Below are 18,809 nucleotides of genomic sequence, written 5' to 3'. Positions count from 1 at the left end.
TAACGAAGAAGCAGGATTTTGTTTAGACCACGCTGATGAATATCAGTTCGTGTAGCACAGATGTGCAAAATTGTAAACTAATTGTCGCTATTGCCCTAACTATACAACCAACTAATCGGTGGGGAAGTCCAAGGGAGATGGTCTTTAGTTGCTATGGAACTCATCTGTAGTGATTGATGGAAACATGTCCACAGCACTACATAGAACACATTGTTTGATTTCACGTGCTGCTCTTCCAGCAGAATTATCCTGATGTTACATTACTCCAGTAGGACAACACACATCCTCATGCTGCTCTTGTTACTATTGCTCATAAAATGAGAATGTGACAGCGCTTGGGATGCCCCACCAACCAGGCTTCAATCCCAGCTGAACATCTGTGACATGAGCAGGGATGACATGGCCACTAGAGCTCAGAGAACAGTGGACAGGCTCAGAATCCCAGAATCCCACCTTAAGGCATGAGGCGCAGATGTACAGCTTACAATTCTTCCAGTGATGGCTACAAACACAAATATTCTGTGCCTTTCACAGTAGACCTCCTGTGGTTCAGCCCTATTGAAGACTGTTGAACAGAATTTCTATGTAATTACCTATGTCATTTCTGTTCAGTAAAATGTCAGCACACCTGCTACATAAAAGATGACTGTTGTTTTCCTGAAAATTTTATTGTAAATTTGTGGCAGTTGAAGGTGAAAAGCTATTTGGTGAGGAGGAATGATGTGGCTAGCTCTTGACAAAGCATAAAATTCTAACAGGAAACGGCTAAAGTATTAATTAAGTGTGAAGCTAATTGCTGATTGAACATTTTTTTGTTTGGAGTTTGTTGGAGTTGTATAAACCATTTACAGATTGGTGCCACCAAATATCATAAGAAAATAAGCACAGAATGTGGCATATTCTTGTGTGATACAGGATGTAAGATGGAGGTTTTTTTTAAACCATGTTCTGAAAAGGCTGCTTCTTCTTTTATTGGACTTTGCAGAATCCACTATTTCTGGTTTTGTACAGTGTTCTCTGACTGCAGTGTATTACCAAACCCATGCCTTGTTCAACATTACTGAAGATAGTAGTTCAGTCAATATGTACACCTTAAAGCTACAGAGAGAAACCTAATCTTCTGAATTAGCCTTTAGACATCTGTTTAAAAAATGACTTAACTTTTTCCCTTTTAGCTATAGTTGTACTGACACATGATCTCTTCTTGTCCAGATTCAAGTGATTTTTGTAAGATAGTAGAAATTATTACTTTACAGCACTCGAAGAAAGGCATTTCAGTTTGATGAAAAGGTAAGCATCTGCCCTCATCCTAGATTTGTTGAGAGATCTCAAAAAGTAGTGGCCTCAAGGAGGTTTGATAAACCTTTGAATTAGGGAAAAAGAAAATAAGCATGAGGAAAGTTAAATCAAACAGCTAATTTAAAGAAGGATTTTGCCCACTCTGGAAAAATATTTTTTTACTTTATTTGGAACATGTGAAATCAGTTGTACTGAGCCAAACCTGAACTGGCAAATATGTGTTTTCATGTTATTTTTTTAATTTTACTGTGATAAAATGTGTTGATTTGTGCTATCAGAGAATTTGTAATTAATCAACCACCAGAAATGGTACTCAGCTGCAGTAATGATGCTTGATATTCTCACAGAACCATTTAATTAGGGTTTTAAGGATATAGGCAGTTTGTCTTAAAAATAATAAACACACAAATAATGAAAAATGTAGAAGTATTCCTGCCTTTGTTCTGACGTTTAATGAATAAAGACAGAGGGAAATTTACTTTTCTTCATTCACTTGACTTGGATTTTCACCACCATCCTGATGCAGGAAGCTATGTTTTTGGCACAAAGCCTTCTGGGATTCTGCATTTTCCTGTAACAGGAAACTTTTGTAAGGATGCTGGGGGGGGGGGGGTAAATGAGGGGATAAATCAACAAACTCACCTCGGTCCCCTCAAAAAATAAGACAAGAGATTAAAGAGTCCAGTCACACACCACAAGTTCCATCTACGCACTATTTGTACTGGAAATAAAGGACTTTAAATGTGTATAATTACTGCAATGGTTCTACATTCTTCAGATTCATTTATGTGATGTGTTTGAATAATATAACTCATATTAATCTTAGCAGGGTACAATGCTTATCCTAGACTACAAGACACTAGGTCATATTGACATCAGACAGGCCGTGTTCTCACCTGAGCTAATGGGATGATCCCTTAGGAATTCTGGAACTAATGCTGTACTAAATCAATCAGAGGGATCAGAGATTCTCAGGGACTGTGGCAGAGCTCATTATTGTAGGCAAGAAATATCAATCATCTGGTAAACACAGATGTGCAAGTAAATGTGAAGGCTACAGTTACTGTTTAATGAAAGGGAAATGTACACATTTATAAATGTTTGGGCAGACAGTGAGCTTGAGACAAGGGTTATTTTTCTTGAGCTTGAGGTGAAAAAGCTTCATTTTCATGAGTTTCACAGATGTGTAACTGAACTAATGCAGAGAAGCAAAGTAGCACAGAAGAAGGTATTGCTCAGACCAGAAGCCATTTTTAATGATCCTACTCGTGTATATTTCCAAATGTATTCTTTAATAGACGTCATCTGTTGAAAAGATGGATAACTGGTCCATAAAACTGATAACTGGTCTCCAACTGGGATTACAACAAAACGTATTTGTCTAAATTGCTGGTTTTAAATTGTGGGTTTTTATTTACCAACGTTCTTCAAATTCTTTTAAAAAGCTGGTAACACAACCTTAAGATTCTGGGTAAACACAGATTTCAGTTCCAACACAAAAGACAAATATACAGTAGACGCCTACCTGTTTAATTGAATGGAGCCTCGCTGACAGAAAACACAACATCCTTAGACTCCCATTCGTAAATCATTAAGAGCAGGCAGGTTGCCAGAAGATCTGCCTTGGCTCTGGCTTTTCAAAAGGAAAGGGAGGTAGAGGCGTGACTGTGACCCTGACTTGGGGAAGTGGTGCTTTCTTTTAACCTCTGCCAGCCTTGATTTTATATGAAACACAGTCATTTAGTCCCTCTCAGCGGCTGCAGTTGCCACCACGTCCCTCCAGATGTTTTATTTCTTAAAGTCTCCTTGACTCTGTGCTTTGTTTGAGGCTTCGTTGTGGTGTTTCATGAAAAATAATTAAAATGCAACGTATGGTACAAAGCTGGCAGGCTGGGTTATGGCTGTCATCCTTTGATCCAGGTTTGGACTCTGGATTTCTTGAATCTGTATGTCCCCACAGAAGACCACAACATACACTTTGTGCAGTCATGGTTGTAATGGGATCCTTAAGTGTTTCTCACACTTGTAGCAAACCAGTCGTAATGCAATGTAAGAAAGTTAGCAGTAGGTTTCACATAAGAATAGTATTGTTTTAAATAGTGTATGTTTATTTGAGCAGTTTGTATATAGCTTCATTGCTTCTGTCCTTTGAAAAAAGGGGATGCAAAATTCCAAACACTGTAACTTGTCAGATGCAAGCGATATAATGAATAAAAAATGGATACTCTCAAAGTTGCTGTAATAAACCGATAGAACAAAAAAATCTGTGAATTTAATGGACACTGATATGGAAAAAGCTATGTCTATTTATTGTAATATGGTTTGGATAAGGCACTCTATAATTTAGAAGGATGAGTCAGTTTCCACAAAATTACCCCTTTAACTGTCTTTAGAAAAAAAACTGCTTTTCAAAAGGCCTAGTGTTACTGAGCATAAATTTCAGGAATCATCCAGGATTTTGTTACACTGAAGAGCATCTGCATGTGATGAGATTTTTTTTTGTTTTTCTATCTCTGTTTGTTTTTTCTCAGAACCGTATCTCATTGCATTAGTGAGGTATTGACAAACTTGCTCAGAAATGTCAACAGCAACCAAGGGCAAGATGCTATCAGTCTAATGGACCGAACAGGTGACTGTAGGCTGTTGTTGCCGTAGTGACGACAGAGCAGGCTCACTCAGGGAAGCAGGAATTATCTCCACCTTCAAAGGGCATAAGGACTTTGTCTCGTCAGCACTTCCTCGACTCGTTGCCATACAAAAGAGGCAGAAAGATTTGCGGAGAGGGGCTGGTGCCAAGTGTTTTACACAGCTGGAGGAAATGGGTTTTTATTCTCACATCAGTCCCTCGCAGGGCTGGTACAGCTGTACACTTCCTCACTTCCTTAGCTCACCATTTCAAATTGGATGAAGAGATATAGGAGCTGCCGCCTTTCCTCCTACATTTGATGCCTTTCTTATAGCCAATCCCTAAAAATGAAATGCACTCTTGCACAATTCACTTACTGTCTGCTGTAGGTTTGGTTTTAGTTTGTGTAACAGTAACCTTGGTCTACATTCTGTTGTTTATAATCATGTGTTTGCCAAGGCACAGAATTTTGGTTAACTGTTCTGCATGGAAAAATTGACAATGAGCAATTCAGTTAAACTTTTTTCAACCATACATTAAAATAAAACTTTCTGCCCATCTGTCATCAGAAAACTGCTTATTACAACACCATTAACAGAAAATTGAATTACCAGAAAGACTTTTTTAAGTAACTGAAAATCATGAGGATTAATAATATATAAAAAAGACAGTGTCACATGGTTCAGAGATGGCTCTAATTGTGATCCTAGTTAGAGGAACGGTCTCTTTCTGTTTGTAGATAACTAATAAAAGGAACAACGAGAGAACCAGGTTAAGAATACTTAATGACATTAAGCTTGTACAGTTAAACAAAAACTCAGAAAACAATTTCTAACAGGAAGCTGTGCACATAACCCAATGTCTTCATATGTTTATATATCTCTTTATATAGTGCATCTATCTAAAAAACAAGCAAAACAAAAATAGCCAGATCCTGTTGTCACTCCTGTCTGCTGTTTTGTGGTGTGAGTGAGCGGGAGACTTCCTGTTTTTCTTCTCTTGCGTGTCATATCCTATTGTTTTACAGCACAATGGTGTTTAGTTACATTCATGCAGTTGACATAAAGAGAGACAACAACGAAAAAAATAATTATTTCGCACAACTTGAACAGACTGGGGTCTTTAAGGCGCTGGCCCACTCATGTCAGGTCTGAGGATCAGAAATGGTGCTGATTGATATGATAAAAACCACACTGAAGCTCTTAAAGCCTGAAGACAGCATGAGCCACCACAAAATGCTGATTAACATCTCAGTGGGTGCTATGTTTGCCTCTACTTATCTTTGTGTCTCTGTCTGCAGTATCTGCTAAAATGTATGGTTTAATCTTGACTTCAGTACTGTAACTACTAAAAAACTAAAATAAAAACAAAGCTAAAAAGGCCACTGTGAACAGATGCTTTTCCAAGTTCTGGTGATTAATTCTGTCACAAGCTTGTTTTCAATTTGAAGAACAACACTTTTAGCAGATAAAAGTGTTTGGTAAACAACTTTTAGCAGATGTTTACCAATTTCCGAATGTAACATATCTATCTGGTAGAGTAAGGAAATTAGATGGATTTCTCACAATATCCTAGGACAAGTATTGTTTGTACCAGGACAGAATGATGAAAAATACTTCAGGCATGGTTTTCTCAAGTTCATTGATAAGAAAAGGAAATCTGGCACACCTGGTCTGTCATTTCTGCCTTGGATATGTTAGTGGTTGTCTGCTTTAGAAGACTGCTGATTTAGTTATTTAGTTTTAATAATGGGGCACTCTGAAGTCATGCTTTCAATAAAACCTGATACAGCAACAATATACAATTAATATTGTATACAGTATTTAGAAAATGGGTTTTCTTTTAGGGAGGTTTTGAAAAACAAAATCTTGTGCTGCCTAAGAGGAGTAATTGTAGGTATATAAAATCTCTATGCTTCACAACCTCAAAAACTGCCATGATTTTTTTAGTATGTTTCTTATTTATCTCCTTAAGGTTATCAGTAAGCTCATTTCTTTGTTAAGAGTGGAATAACATGAAAGGGTCTCATCTGAAGTTCATTGCCAGAAATCCTTAGATCTCTTCTTCAACAACACCAGTTTTCTTTCCCCTACAGGTTTTATTGAACTTTCATCTTTCTTTCAAAAGATTATTGAAAAACATAATTTTGTGTGAACCTTTCTTTTTGTACATGGGTAATAGTTCATTGAATTATCAGAAGATATATTAGCAGTAAGCTGCTTGGATCAAGGAACTGTTAACTTTTTAACTCTGCAAGACTCAGGCAGCAAGATGGGGGGTCTATGAGAGCCAAGTCAAAGATATAACAAAACCTCTTAAAAATGACAATTTACATGGTATTAGTAAATTTGTATACAGTGTGCTACAAATGAAAATGTGAATTTGAGATTTAACAGGATGTGACAGATATATAGTTAAACTTTTAACGTCTCTGACTTTCTCTTTGATATAATTGGCTTCAGGCATCACAGAGGGGGGAATCCTTTGAAAGAGCTTTACAAAAGCAGTGAGTAAAGTTCTGGCAGCTGAATACCCTTATCTTTATTCTGAGTTGGCTTATCACGGGGGTCTTGGGAAAAGCACTCTTATCTCAAAAATCTCTTGGAGGCCATCAAACTATCCATTACTCTCTCCTTGGGAATGAGCTTTATTGGCCTGTGCACTGGTGGGTTTGTTTGTGTTAATGGTTTCACTGGGAAAGCAGCCTTGCACACAAGAAGAAAAATAAATAACAGAGGAAGTGCCAAAGTTAAAACTTACCCCCCCCACCATCAAACGTTTTGGACTTAACCTTTTGGATCAAATTTCCACGTTCACCTTGAGAGAATCTCATGCTATTTTTCACCTCTCCTTGATTTTTTGTACTTCGTTTTTACTGGTATAAACTATTAAATGGGGATTATTTGTAAAAAACAAAAACAAAATTACAATAATATTTTTAAAACCTTCTCCATTCAGCTTGTCTCTGTACCATATATGTGTGTATCACTATGTCACTTTCATCCCACTACTTTCACCCAACCCCTATTTTAACTGACCTCTTTTAAAACAGCTGTCATGGAAAAATGGAAGAAAATTGTCCTTAATTGCTCAGTTAGACCTATTCTGAGTTGCTTGCAAAAAGCGTTATCACATGGGTAGCTCATTGGTATTGCCAATAGACAAAAGTGCTCTATTGATCTGAATAATTTATACTTCAAACATTTCCCAAATTTTTAGGATTTATAAAAAATACCACTTTAACATCTTTGATCTAAGCAAGTACACTGAGGTGTATTTCTTTTCAACTTAATTTTTTATACAGAAACCAAACTACATTTCAACAGTCTGGACAGATTCACTTCTGAAGTTTTCATTTGCCTACATGTTTATCTTTGCTAAATGTTATCTCGATATTTTAATGGGTGACTAGACCTTACGTCACTCTGTTATAACACTTGGTCTGGCCTGCTTTCAGCTTGGGGAGACACATGGAGAAGTGAAGTCTATTTCAATTTACATACTGAAACTTAAGCCTGAAAAGAAGCTTTGATGAGTTATTTTAAAAGTTAAACAAAGGGGTAGCAGCAGCCTGTGAGAAAAGAAGGATAGTGTTTCTTTAAAAGCACATGGATGTTGTTTTAACTCCTGCCCAGTTTCCTGAGGGGCTGTTCTCCTTGGAAAGGTGGAGTCTGTCTGCATTGCATTCAGTTTCTGCCTTTCAATCCGATTGGGCTGTGCTCTCTGTGTGTCACAAGCAAACTTGCCCACTTTGATCCAACTTTGTTTCCAAATTTCAGAAGCCGGGGAGCATGAATCAGAGATGGGCAGCTGTGTGAGTGCATAAAATAACTCTAGTTCTCCACTTCTACTGCTATAATGACTCTCCTTCAATGTGCAATTGGGGCTTTTAGAATAGATATATTTAGAGGTTTTATACTTTTATATGCAGGGTATTAAAATATTACATTTTTAGCTTTACATTTTATTGGTTAAACTTTCATTTTAAGCTTGCTTTTTTCTTTTGGTCATCAAATTTATTTAAAAATGGTGTTATTTGTGAGGTGAATTGAAATGTTTTCTTTTTAAATAAGCCATATATATATTGGTGACATTTATTGTTGTTATATATAAATAATTTATTTGTGTACCTTCCAAATATACTGTTGACTTTGTTTATTGTAGTGCTGTTTTCAGATTTTATATTCAAGCTGTTTGGCTATTTATTTTATAAATGAGACATTCTACAAAATCTAACGTGATACAAGATCCAACCATGATTTTATGTGCTGCTCAGCTGCCTGTTCTGGCTCTTTGGCTGGTGATCACTGTTTCCTCTTCAGACACTATTGCTCTGACAATTCAATATAAGGTTTTGGAAGAAGAGCCAAGTGGGACCATGATTGGAACATTAGCTGATGACTTGAAAGTGAGGGGAGAAACTGGAGTGCTGGACAACTTTCAAATTGTGAAGCAGGCTCTACCCTTACCATTTGTTGTTGGATTACAAGATGGAATGGTTTTGACTAAGGGTCAGCTAGACCGGGAGACCCTTTGCAGGGATGCTGGTCTCTGTCTGATTGCTTTTAATGTGCTCTTCAATACTGGAGGTGCCATAGGCTTCCTCCAGGTGAATGTGGAGGTCCTGGACATCAATGACCACAGCCCCACCTTCCCAAGCGCCGAGCAGGAAATTGAGATATCAGAAACTGCAATGCTGCGCATGAGGATACCACTGGACAGAGCACTGGATCCAGATGCAGGACCAAATGGTCTCCAGACCTATTCTCTCTCCCCCAACCAGCACTTCGCACTGGATGTTATAACTCACTCAGACGGCACCAAGCATGCAGAGTTGGTGGTCATCAAGGAACTGGACAGGGAGGTTCAGTCATCCTTTGAGTTAACCCTGGTGGCCTGGGATAAAGGCAATCCCCCCAGATCAGGCAGCACGCTGGTGAAGATCAACGTCTTGGACTCTAATGACAACAGCCCCGTCTTTGAAGAAAGCTTGCTCACCATTGACCTCAGTGAAGATACAGTCCGGGGCACTACAGTAATTAATCTTAAGGCCACTGACCCTGACCAAGGGGCCAATGGAGAAATTGAATATTCTTTTAGCAAACATGCCCCTTTAGAGGTGCAAAACCTTTTCAGTATTGATCCAAAGACTGGGACGGTGAACCTCACTGGGGAATTGGACTATGAGAAAAAGCACACTTATGAGATTGATATTCAGGCGAGGGATTTGGGACCCAATGCCATCCCTTCTCATTGTAAGCTCCATATTAAAGTACTGGATGTCAATGATAATGCACCCAACATACATTTTACCTGGGCACCACAGGATTCTGCTTTTGCTACAGTGTCTGAAGGTGCTGCTAAAGAAACCTTCCTAGCACTGGTGATGGTGTCTGATGCAGATTCAGGGAGTAATGGAGAGGTCCATTGCCACATCCAGCATGGGCTCGGTCACTTCCGACTGAAGAAGGTCCATCGTGACAATTACATGATAGTGACCAACAGTGTCTTGGACAGGGAAAGTAGGGTGGAGTATAACCTGACCTTAGTAGCCAAAGACCATGGAATACCTCCTTTGTCTGTCACGAAACACTTAACTGTCCATGTCTTAGATGAAAATGACAATCCCCCTGTTTTCTCAAAAGTACTTTATGAGGCCTCTTTCGAGGAGAACAATGAACCTGATTACCTAATCCTTTCGGTGGATGCTCATGATGTTGACCTTGACCTCAATGGGAAGATTTCTTACTCCATCAAGGAATCCAAGGATTCTGACAAATTTATCATACATCCCACTACTGGTTACATTCATGCCCGGCAGTCTTTTGATTTTGAGCTATTCAAGAGCTTTACACTTATTGTGGAGGCTGCAGATCAAGGACAGCCCTCTCTGACCAGCAGTGCTACTATCCTGATAAATATAAAGGATATCAATGACAACTTTCCCATTATTGAAGAGCCTGTGTCAAAGAGGGGCAGGGCATCAATCACCATCCCTGTGAACACTGAGAAGGGGGAGATATTTATTGAACTGGGAGACATTCAGGGAGACAGATCAAGTACCTACCTCTTTGAATACCCTTCAAGCAACAATTCTACAGCAGGTCTGAAGCCATTTGGTTACCTAGCCACCAAAATCAGAGCACATGATATGGATTCAGGCCTAAACGGAATGCTTCATTATAAAATAATTAAAGGAAACACTGATGGCCTCTTTTTACTGGACCAGTTAACTGGGGAGATGTATGTAAATTCCAGCAATGCTACAGAATTGATTGGAAAGGTGTTTGAGATAGATATAGCTGTCTCAGACTTGGGCTCTCCCCCACTTGTCACTGAAGCTAATTTGGAAATCACATTTATTAATCTGCTGGATCACCAAAAGAATTCTTCCCCTGGCCAAAGAGGGCAGCTTAGCTCCACCATGATGCTGGCTATCTGCCTTGGGGCTACGTTCCTGTTGCTCCTGGTGGTGGTAGCACTGGTGACGACCTTTTGCAGAACGGAAAAACGAGACAACCGCGCTTACAACTGCAGACAAGCCGAGAGCACCTACACCAGGCACCCCAGGCGCCCACAAAAGCAGATCCAGAAAACTGACATCCAGTTAATTCCTGTGTTGAGAGGAAGAAAAGAAGAAGCCTTAGAAGAAGACCCACAAAAGCCCTCCATTCCTAAGGAAGAAGAAATACCTGAAACCCAAGCATTCTTTCCTCCTTGTCAGTTCAACCTTTCTCCATCTCTTAGCAGAACTTTAAGGAACCAGACTTTCCCAGACAACAACGGAACATTACCTCTGCATCCTCCCAGGACCCTCCGTAAACCCAGTAACATAGAAATTGACGGGTCTCTTCCCAGGACTCCAGCAACTCCTTACAGAACCCTTCGTAGAACCAAGAACTCAGAGGTCCAAGCAGAGGCCCCTGCATCCCCCACACCTTCCTCTCGACTGGGAACCCTGAGGAGACAGGGCAGTCCCGAAATTCAGCAAAGCTCCGAAGGAACCTCAGATTCGGCTCCCTCCTCACCACCATTTAGGACACTGAGAAGGCAGAGGAATGTGGATTGTAAGATGAAGGAAGATAAGGAAGATCACCAGCAGATTCTGAGGAATCTTGTTCGGATGTCCATGGCCGCCTTTGCGGAGTATAGTCCCATTGAGCTCTCCTCAGCTTCGCCAGAGGTACAGGTTAGTGCCACAAGCCTTTACAATTTCCTATTTGTCCGGTTAGTTCCATACATACATGTACTGTAAGAAGAGAAAAATTGTTTAGATAATAATATGAGAGACAAGGAGAGATTTGCCATTTTTTTATTTTTAGCTTTCAGTTAACTGGTGCTGTTTAACCCTGTAGAAAAAGCTAACTCTAGATTTTGAGAACTGTGTTTTTTTAATCTGATTGTGATTCATGTCCTCCACAGATCTTTAAACTGCTGCTTGCAGGCTCTTATAGATGAGCTTTTCTGAGCTCATGTAGCGTTACGCCTTTCATATCTGTTAGGCCTTTTTCAAAGTAATGTTTTAAAACTCTGCCTCAAGGGACAGATGACAGATAAAATTATAAAAGGATTCAGATACTCATAAAGCACAGAGTAATCTAAGCCCTGCCAAACATCTGAGAAATTATACCAAGTCGTTTACTCAGTATTGCGTTACAGCTTTCCAAGAGACTTAGTAATCAACCCCAGCTATTATGAAAAAATGGCAAAGTAAGCTCAAATTTGCTTTCATGGAAAAACTATCTATGCTGTGCATGTACAGGCCCTCAACAATTTTTCCATATACTGTATTGACACTTTTGTTTCTTAAATGATAGTGAAAATAGTCTATAAATGGCTTATATAGATTTAACATCTCACCTTTGTTTTTTAGAAAAAACATGAGTGTATTCTTTTTGAAATGTGCTGTATACACTACTTACAGTAACTAATTATTTGATACGATCTCATATCCTCATTTTTAAACTGTGGTTTTAGTACTCTCAGAGGAATGCTGGAGATGGCTGGAGAGGCTGAATGGGCATTTCAGTCCAAAATAGCTGTGTTTGTAGTGGTCATCCTGGAAGGAAGCATATGGAAGAATGGACTACATGTAGAAATGTTTTCCCCTTCACTGTGTGGTTTCCTGTCTTACAGCAAATCTCCCAGCTGCTCTCCTTGCTGCATCAAGGGCAGTTACAGCCAAGACCAAACTTCCGGGGGAATAAGTACTCTCACAGAGCTGGCAGGTGAGCACTGGAGTCAGGCTACACTGTTATTTCCCTTTGTTTCAAGACTAATGAAACTGAATTTTAATCAGGGATCCAGATATCTTCGGTAGGATGGCTGTATGAATCCTTCCTCAAAGGGTTCAGCAACTGAGTCTTATGTCTGCACAGAGTCTTTAAAAGTGACCACCACGGAGGTGATTGCTATATTTATGTGATTATTGTAAGTAATGTATTTTAGTACATTCTTGAAAGTATGTTCACCTTTCAAGACTGGCCTTTAAGCAAACAGGGATAATGGTGAGGTCAAAACGGGATCAAGGCCAAGCCCCTAAAGCACAGTCACCCTATTTTGACTTCAGTTTTAATTATTTTATTATCACAATTTTAAAAGCTATTTCTCTCTGAACTGAAAACGTGTGGCGATGTTAGTGTAAAAGTCTACATTATTCTAATCATTGAAATGGTATACGTTTGATTTAGTCAAGCTGTCCTCTGAGTGCAAAAAAAAACAAAACACAGCTGATATATGATGGAAATGATAAATTCAAACCAATTTCCTGGTCTTTAGAAGGATAAGAATGTCACTTAAGGTAAATATCTTACCTATTTAACTCAAATGGCATGCTAAACGTGTAGGACTAGAAACACTATAATTCAGAACAGATCAATCTAAGAAAAGGGACCATTTTGATGTCTGTAATTCCAGCTCATATCCAACGTGTTTTTTTGTTGCTCTGATTAAAAGGTTTACTACTAGAATGGATCAAGTGCATAACTTTTAAACATGAGTCACCATCCACAAAGGACCCATTCCTGCACTTAAAAACAATCTTACTAAACTCTCCTGTCTGGAACTACTGTGTACTTACTTCCAAAAATACCAAAACTCGTCCCATTTCTCTGAAATGTTTAACTCAAGACACAATTTTTTTAACTCGGGAAAGTTTATTGCTCATAGTGCAACGGAGGTTCAGTCACGACCTGTACTGATCGCCTCGGCTCTTTCACCATATCTTTTCCTCAGGGCAGATCTCGGGTTAATTAATTTTTACCTTATTATTTACCTGCCATCTGCCACCATCCTATCCTTAGGTTCTGACGCATGTGTTAAACACTAGCGAATAATTATTTTGGTCCTGTGACACATGCTTATACCCTTCGGGAACTGTGCAGACACCTTCTGAGTCATTCCTATAGTGACCTGTGCTAGACCTGAAATGGCTTGTAATAATTAGTGAATTGTCTCCTTCAACTTTGTGATTCAGGCCTCATTAAAGGGCTGCTGAACCTGCCCCCCCCTTCCCCTCTTTCTTTTAGGATGCCAGTAAAGGCTCTTCGTCTTCCTCTGAAGCACCAAACAATGTGCCACAACTACTGTATCTTGAAAGGGTTGAAAGACCTTGGGGTGTAGGTGGAGAGTTTACAAGGCGAGACAGAAAAGTCTTCACCCCAGGGTGTATTCGGGGTTAAATCCCTCTCCTTCCTCTGCTGTGTTGAAGGTCCGGCGCGCAGGACACCGACTGGCTGAGCACTAAGGACAGTGGCCATGGCGAAAGTGAAGCTGGGGATGTGGACTGGGATATTGGGAGAGACTCTCCTATTGACCCCCTGCTGGGGGAGGGTTTAGACATGCTGCTCAGCAACACAGGTAAGGTGACACCCATTGGACAAATGTACAAGCTACTTTTAACAAAAAATGTTGTGAAAAAAAGCATTTTTTCCAGTGCGTGTTCTGAAGTGACTCAAGGGTAAGGGTGTGGAGGTTTCTTTGTTGTGCATCATTCACTGCCTTTACTTCCCTTTTCCATCCTCCTTAAAGAAACCCGCTGCCAGAGCGTCATGTTGAAATGTTCTCTTTCTGGTTCCAACAGTTGTCAGAAGTATTAAAAGACTGCGCTGAATATAAATAGCTCACGAGAGAAGAGGGCTGTGACCTCACAATTTTAGAATTGTTAGAAAAGACATTTTAGAATACACCAAACAGCTGTACACTTGTGCTCTGAAGAAAATGCCGCTGCTGTAGATGCGTTCTGATATGTATGCTCATCCAAACATGGATTAAACAGTTCTAAAGGTGCAGAACTTAAGCAGTTAACCAAAATACCTAACTGTGAGGTCCTTTACACTGCATATTTTATTTTTATTCAACTTTGATAAAGTCCTGTAATTTTGAAGAGGTTAAAGAGTGTAATTTAATCTCAGAAGACTGAATCCTGCCCCCCCTTCTACTGCCCAAGCTGTGGTTCACTGTTCTTGACCTTCAGTAGATAGCTCAGCTGAATTACTAGCCTAATTTCACATTCCCCTCTCTGGATGACAGATACAATGCAGAGAAAACAGAGCTTTGCCATGTTGCTCATGATTTTCATTTTACTGCCTCTCAAGACACAGGGGCACGAAAGCCTTCCTCTAGAAATCTTCACATAAATAAACAGCAGAGACAGTAAGCTGCAATCACACATCCATATTCCTGCTGTACATACGTATCAATGCTGCTAAGATCCAATTTATTTAATGTACATCTGTTATTACAGACATTGGTGCATTGTAACAGATTAAAGAAATATCACTTCAAATGATCAATTGTATAATATGTAGAAAAATACATTATAGATGCTGAAATTCTTATATAATATAATGACAGTAAATCCTTTACTGTTCTGATTCATTGATGTCTTCATTAAAGTGCTGCACATTTCTGCATTCCTCCTTCACCGCTTACTTTATAATCTACAATATTATCGCCAGGAGAATAACACACAACAGCACTATTATTATGTTACTCATTAGCTGTGTGTTTTATATGTGGTACTGAAAACCTTGATTACCATTAAGCCTTTCCCCGTAAGTTCTAATGGCATTGTGTTTTATTAAATACAGTCTCCTTTAAGAGAATAACAAGCAACAGTGGCTCTTTCTTTGTATTTAACTTTAATGAGGGGGCTGAATGAAATGTAATAACCCACACCAAATGACTGTGGTTAAAGAGGGGAAAAAAAGCCAGGATATCCAGTAATAAGGAGATTGGGATTACTTTAAAGCTGTATTGCAGTTGAATTGCACTACAAAGTTTGAAAGAGGTTTGAATAAACAGTTTATTTTTGCTTTATTCTATAGATATTCTTATAGCATGTCTTTGTCTAAATGGCATGACATGTTAACTTTGTCTAAGCAATGAAATTACTTTAACCACTTCACAGAAGTACCCCTCTTAAATTTTATATCCTTGCTGTAGACCTGCAAGCATTTATTTATATGCAGTCTTTTAAAATCTGTGATCTTTGTGAATAAAATTGTTTTGGAGTTTATATTTAGAGATTTAGGTACCCGCGCTTGCACGTTTCCAGATATAAAAAGCTCAGCACGGCCTACTCAGCACTCTCTGTATCTGTTTTTCTTTACCACATTGATGCAGCTGCACATGCAATATTTAGGCAACTAGGTAACAGAATGTAGCTTCCAGGACATTCTTATTAATAGCTGTAGCAGACGTGGGAGGGATGTTTGTCGGAAAAGTGAGGCTGATTTACAGAATAATATTCAAATTAAACACAAAAAAACATTTAATACATAAGAGAAGGCCATTCAGTCTTTCATACTCATCTACTTATTATTCAAGATCCTACAGCTGGTACTGAAGTCCCAGCACTCACACGACTGCTTGGTGCTTTGTTCCATTCATGCCCTGTTGATTGTGTGGTAAATGCACCTTTTAAAGTTGTGTGAAAGATTCCCCTTTCTGATAGCGTGGCATGGGGGTCTCCACATGAACTGTTACCGTATCTTCCCTGGATAGCAGTGGCAATAACCTCTCTCGGTTGATTCCGGTCGGTCAGGTGCGCTCATAATGGCTCATGCTGGCTATGTTCACATATCACCCGGCAACTCACTGACAGCCCACTGAAGCTCAGCAGGTGTGAGCCTGGTCAGTACCTGGATGGGAGACCTCCTGGGAAAAACTAAGGTTGCTGCTGGAAGAGGTGTTAGTGGGGTCAGCAGGGGGCACTCACCCTGCGGTCTGTGTGGGTCCTAATGCCCCAGTATAGTGACGGGGACACTATACTGTAAAAAGGCACCATCCTTCGGATGAGACATAAACCTGAGGTTCTGACTCCCTGTGATCATTAAAAATCCCCTGGCATTTCTCACAAAGAGAAGGTTAGGGGTGTTACCCCGATGTCCTGGCCAAATTTCTCTTTGGCCCTTACCAATCGTGGCCTCTTGATAATCCCCATCTATGAATTGGCTTCATTAGTCTGTTCTCCTCCCCACTGAGAGCTGATGTGTGGAGAGCGTACTGGCGCACTATAGCTGCCTTCTCTGATCTGTTATGCCTAACGAAAATCTTTAAAATACTTACTGTCTTATGAAACCGTGAGGGTCTGTGAAAAGACAAAAAACTGCTTTTATAGAGTCTCCAGGTGCAGCCAGTTCAGTGATTTGCCTGTAAGAATCCAAAGAGTGTGAATCTCCTAAATGAGATGATCCCGCCCCTAGCGAATTCACCTGTGTTTCCAACCCCTGCTTTGCTACTAATTGATAGAGATAGGCAAAAATGGCCAATTTACATTTAACTACAAACCTGTTTCTTGTGAACAAATGTATGTTTTCCAAACAAAACCTAAAGGAAAATCACCTGTAATTCTGAATTCTGTAGGAGCGATGTGATTGTGCATTTTAACAGGACTTACTTTCGTTCATAGACGACGTGTTTGCGGATGCTCCAGACCCGGCCTGGATGGCTCGATTGTCTCTGCCGCTCTCTGCTGACTACAGGGAGAATGTTTTTGTTCCCGAGGGACACTCCTCACCAGAAACACCTCTTTCACCCCAGGCTCTTCAGGAGGCCACAACATGCTTCTCCACCTTTGGGAAGACATCTGGTAAGGGCAGTGCGCTGCCTGGGCACCTGTTCTCTGAGGTCAGTACCCTCTTTGAGATGCTGCTCACTCAGAAGGCTGAATCCCAGCCCCAGACCTCTGCAGAGATGCTCTACAGACTCTCTGCTGCATATCGACGCTCACTGGGCCTGGACGGGACAGGAGGGGGTGCTCAACAGCCCCGAAGCCCAGCAGCTGAAAACAATTCTCATGCGACATATTCCTCCGCTATGGGGTTAGAGAACCACTATTAGATTGCAGTGGAAAATGTCATGCACACGCCTGCTGAATAAACTCCATTGGATTCTACTCTGGAAGCAGAGATTCTGCATTATCGTGACCTACAATGAAGTTTCAATGGGGCAGAGGTTCTGAAGAGTTAAGAACTTTGTTAAGAAGATCAGTTGGATTGCCTGGATTGTTTTCATTTTTTACTACCAGGAGCCTTAGTGACAGAATTTTCTGTTTTCCGGCAGGCGAGAATGAGTTTGAATTTTATGAAAGGATCAGAAAGTGAGACACTTGGACCTTACCATTACACCATGTCTCCTATAAAAAGATCTTGCTCTGATGAGTTAAGAACAGTTGCATTACCTGAGACTGGATGTTGTAAGGCTGCTGCTTGAGTGCTTACAGGTATCAATACTCTAGTCAAAGGCAAAAAACTGAAACAGAAGAATTGTTTTGACCCAAAATGTCATTCACACCAGCTGTGGAGATGTTGAGTTTACCAAACAGTTGAAGCAGATAACTGTTTCAAAGGTTAAATTCTAATGCACAGAGCTGCCTTAGCACAGATAAATTTAAATCCATCTATACTTTTCTAATTTGTCTTGCTCTCCAGAAGACATTGAGCTATCTTGTTATATTGGTACAGTATCTAAAAAAACATGACATCATTCTCTGGTTTTACTAGAATGTAAATAAAAGTAACATCAATTGTTATACCAGGCAACTAAAATACGGTTACTCGTTTGAGTGACTGTTTATTGTTTAGAAAACAAAAAATAGAAAAATGTGGTACAACACAGTGGAGCACCTCACATTTAATTGTGAGGAAAATAACATTTGTTAAAACTCTGAAATGTGTTAAAATACTAAAATAAAACTCTCTGCTCTGTTTTAAAAAAAACAGATGACAACAATAACATACATATTCATAGCAATACCATCTGTAAGATGTACTTGAACAGATGCTGATTAAAACCTAAAGAGCAAAAATAAGATGGATTTTAAACACATAGCGTTCTTAATGGTGATAATCATTGCTCATACAGTATATTATTTATGCAAATCACTTACACCATTTTAAGCATTATAATTCCCTTGGAAACCCTGAAAGGTTTTATAATTATGAGCTTTAGCATTTTCTTCAGTCCAGACATGGAGATGTGTGTCAGTTTCAAAATATTTTTTATCCAAAGTTTAAAATATACTCCTATGCCCCTTGTACACACAATTGAAATTCTAGTTCACATGAATTTTCAATTCGAACTGTGACTCCATATTTAGAAGAAAAACATAGCAAGACAGCAATTAAAAATAACTCTCAGTGTTAAAAGATTTTTGGTTAAATGCGTTAACGACTTAACCATAAAATGATTTTAATCATATTTAAATGAATAAAAACTTAATCTCAGATTAAACAACTACTAAACTGCCCACATTGAGCTCTCTAAGTGTTACATTTATGTATAATAAAAGGTGTATTATATTTTATTTGAAAACCTTCAGTGTAATGTGGTTTTCCATGTTCTCAAACATGAACTTCATTTTGTACATATTGTTTAATAA

The 18,809-nt window shown here is 39.3% G+C and overlaps 1 protein-coding gene across 1 annotated transcript; it reads left to right on the top strand.

Annotated features, from left to right (window-relative positions):
• The first annotated feature begins 1,933 nt into the window (after positions 1-1,933).
• On the top strand, positions 1,934-17,324 carry pcdh12 (protocadherin 12). Its single transcript, XM_088604511.1, has 4 exons — positions 1,934-11,114; positions 12,062-12,153; positions 13,635-13,783; positions 16,839-17,324. The coding sequence occupies exons 1-4, from the start codon at positions 8,139-8,141 to the stop codon at positions 17,267-17,269; spliced, it is 3,648 nt and encodes a 1,215-aa protein (XP_088460637.1). The 5' UTR covers positions 1,934-8,138; the 3' UTR covers positions 17,270-17,324.
• The last annotated feature ends 1,485 nt before the right edge of the window (positions 17,325-18,809 follow it).

The sequence above is a fragment of the Lepisosteus platostomus genome, chromosome 13 (assembly GCF_059453375.1).
Source record: "Lepisosteus platostomus isolate fLepPlt1 chromosome 13, fLepPlt1.hap1, whole genome shotgun sequence".
Taxonomy (NCBI): Eukaryota; Metazoa; Chordata; class Actinopteri; order Semionotiformes; family Lepisosteidae; genus Lepisosteus; species Lepisosteus platostomus.
Note: the sequence above shows the minus strand (reverse complement) of the source record. Positions and strands in the feature narration are given on the sequence as shown.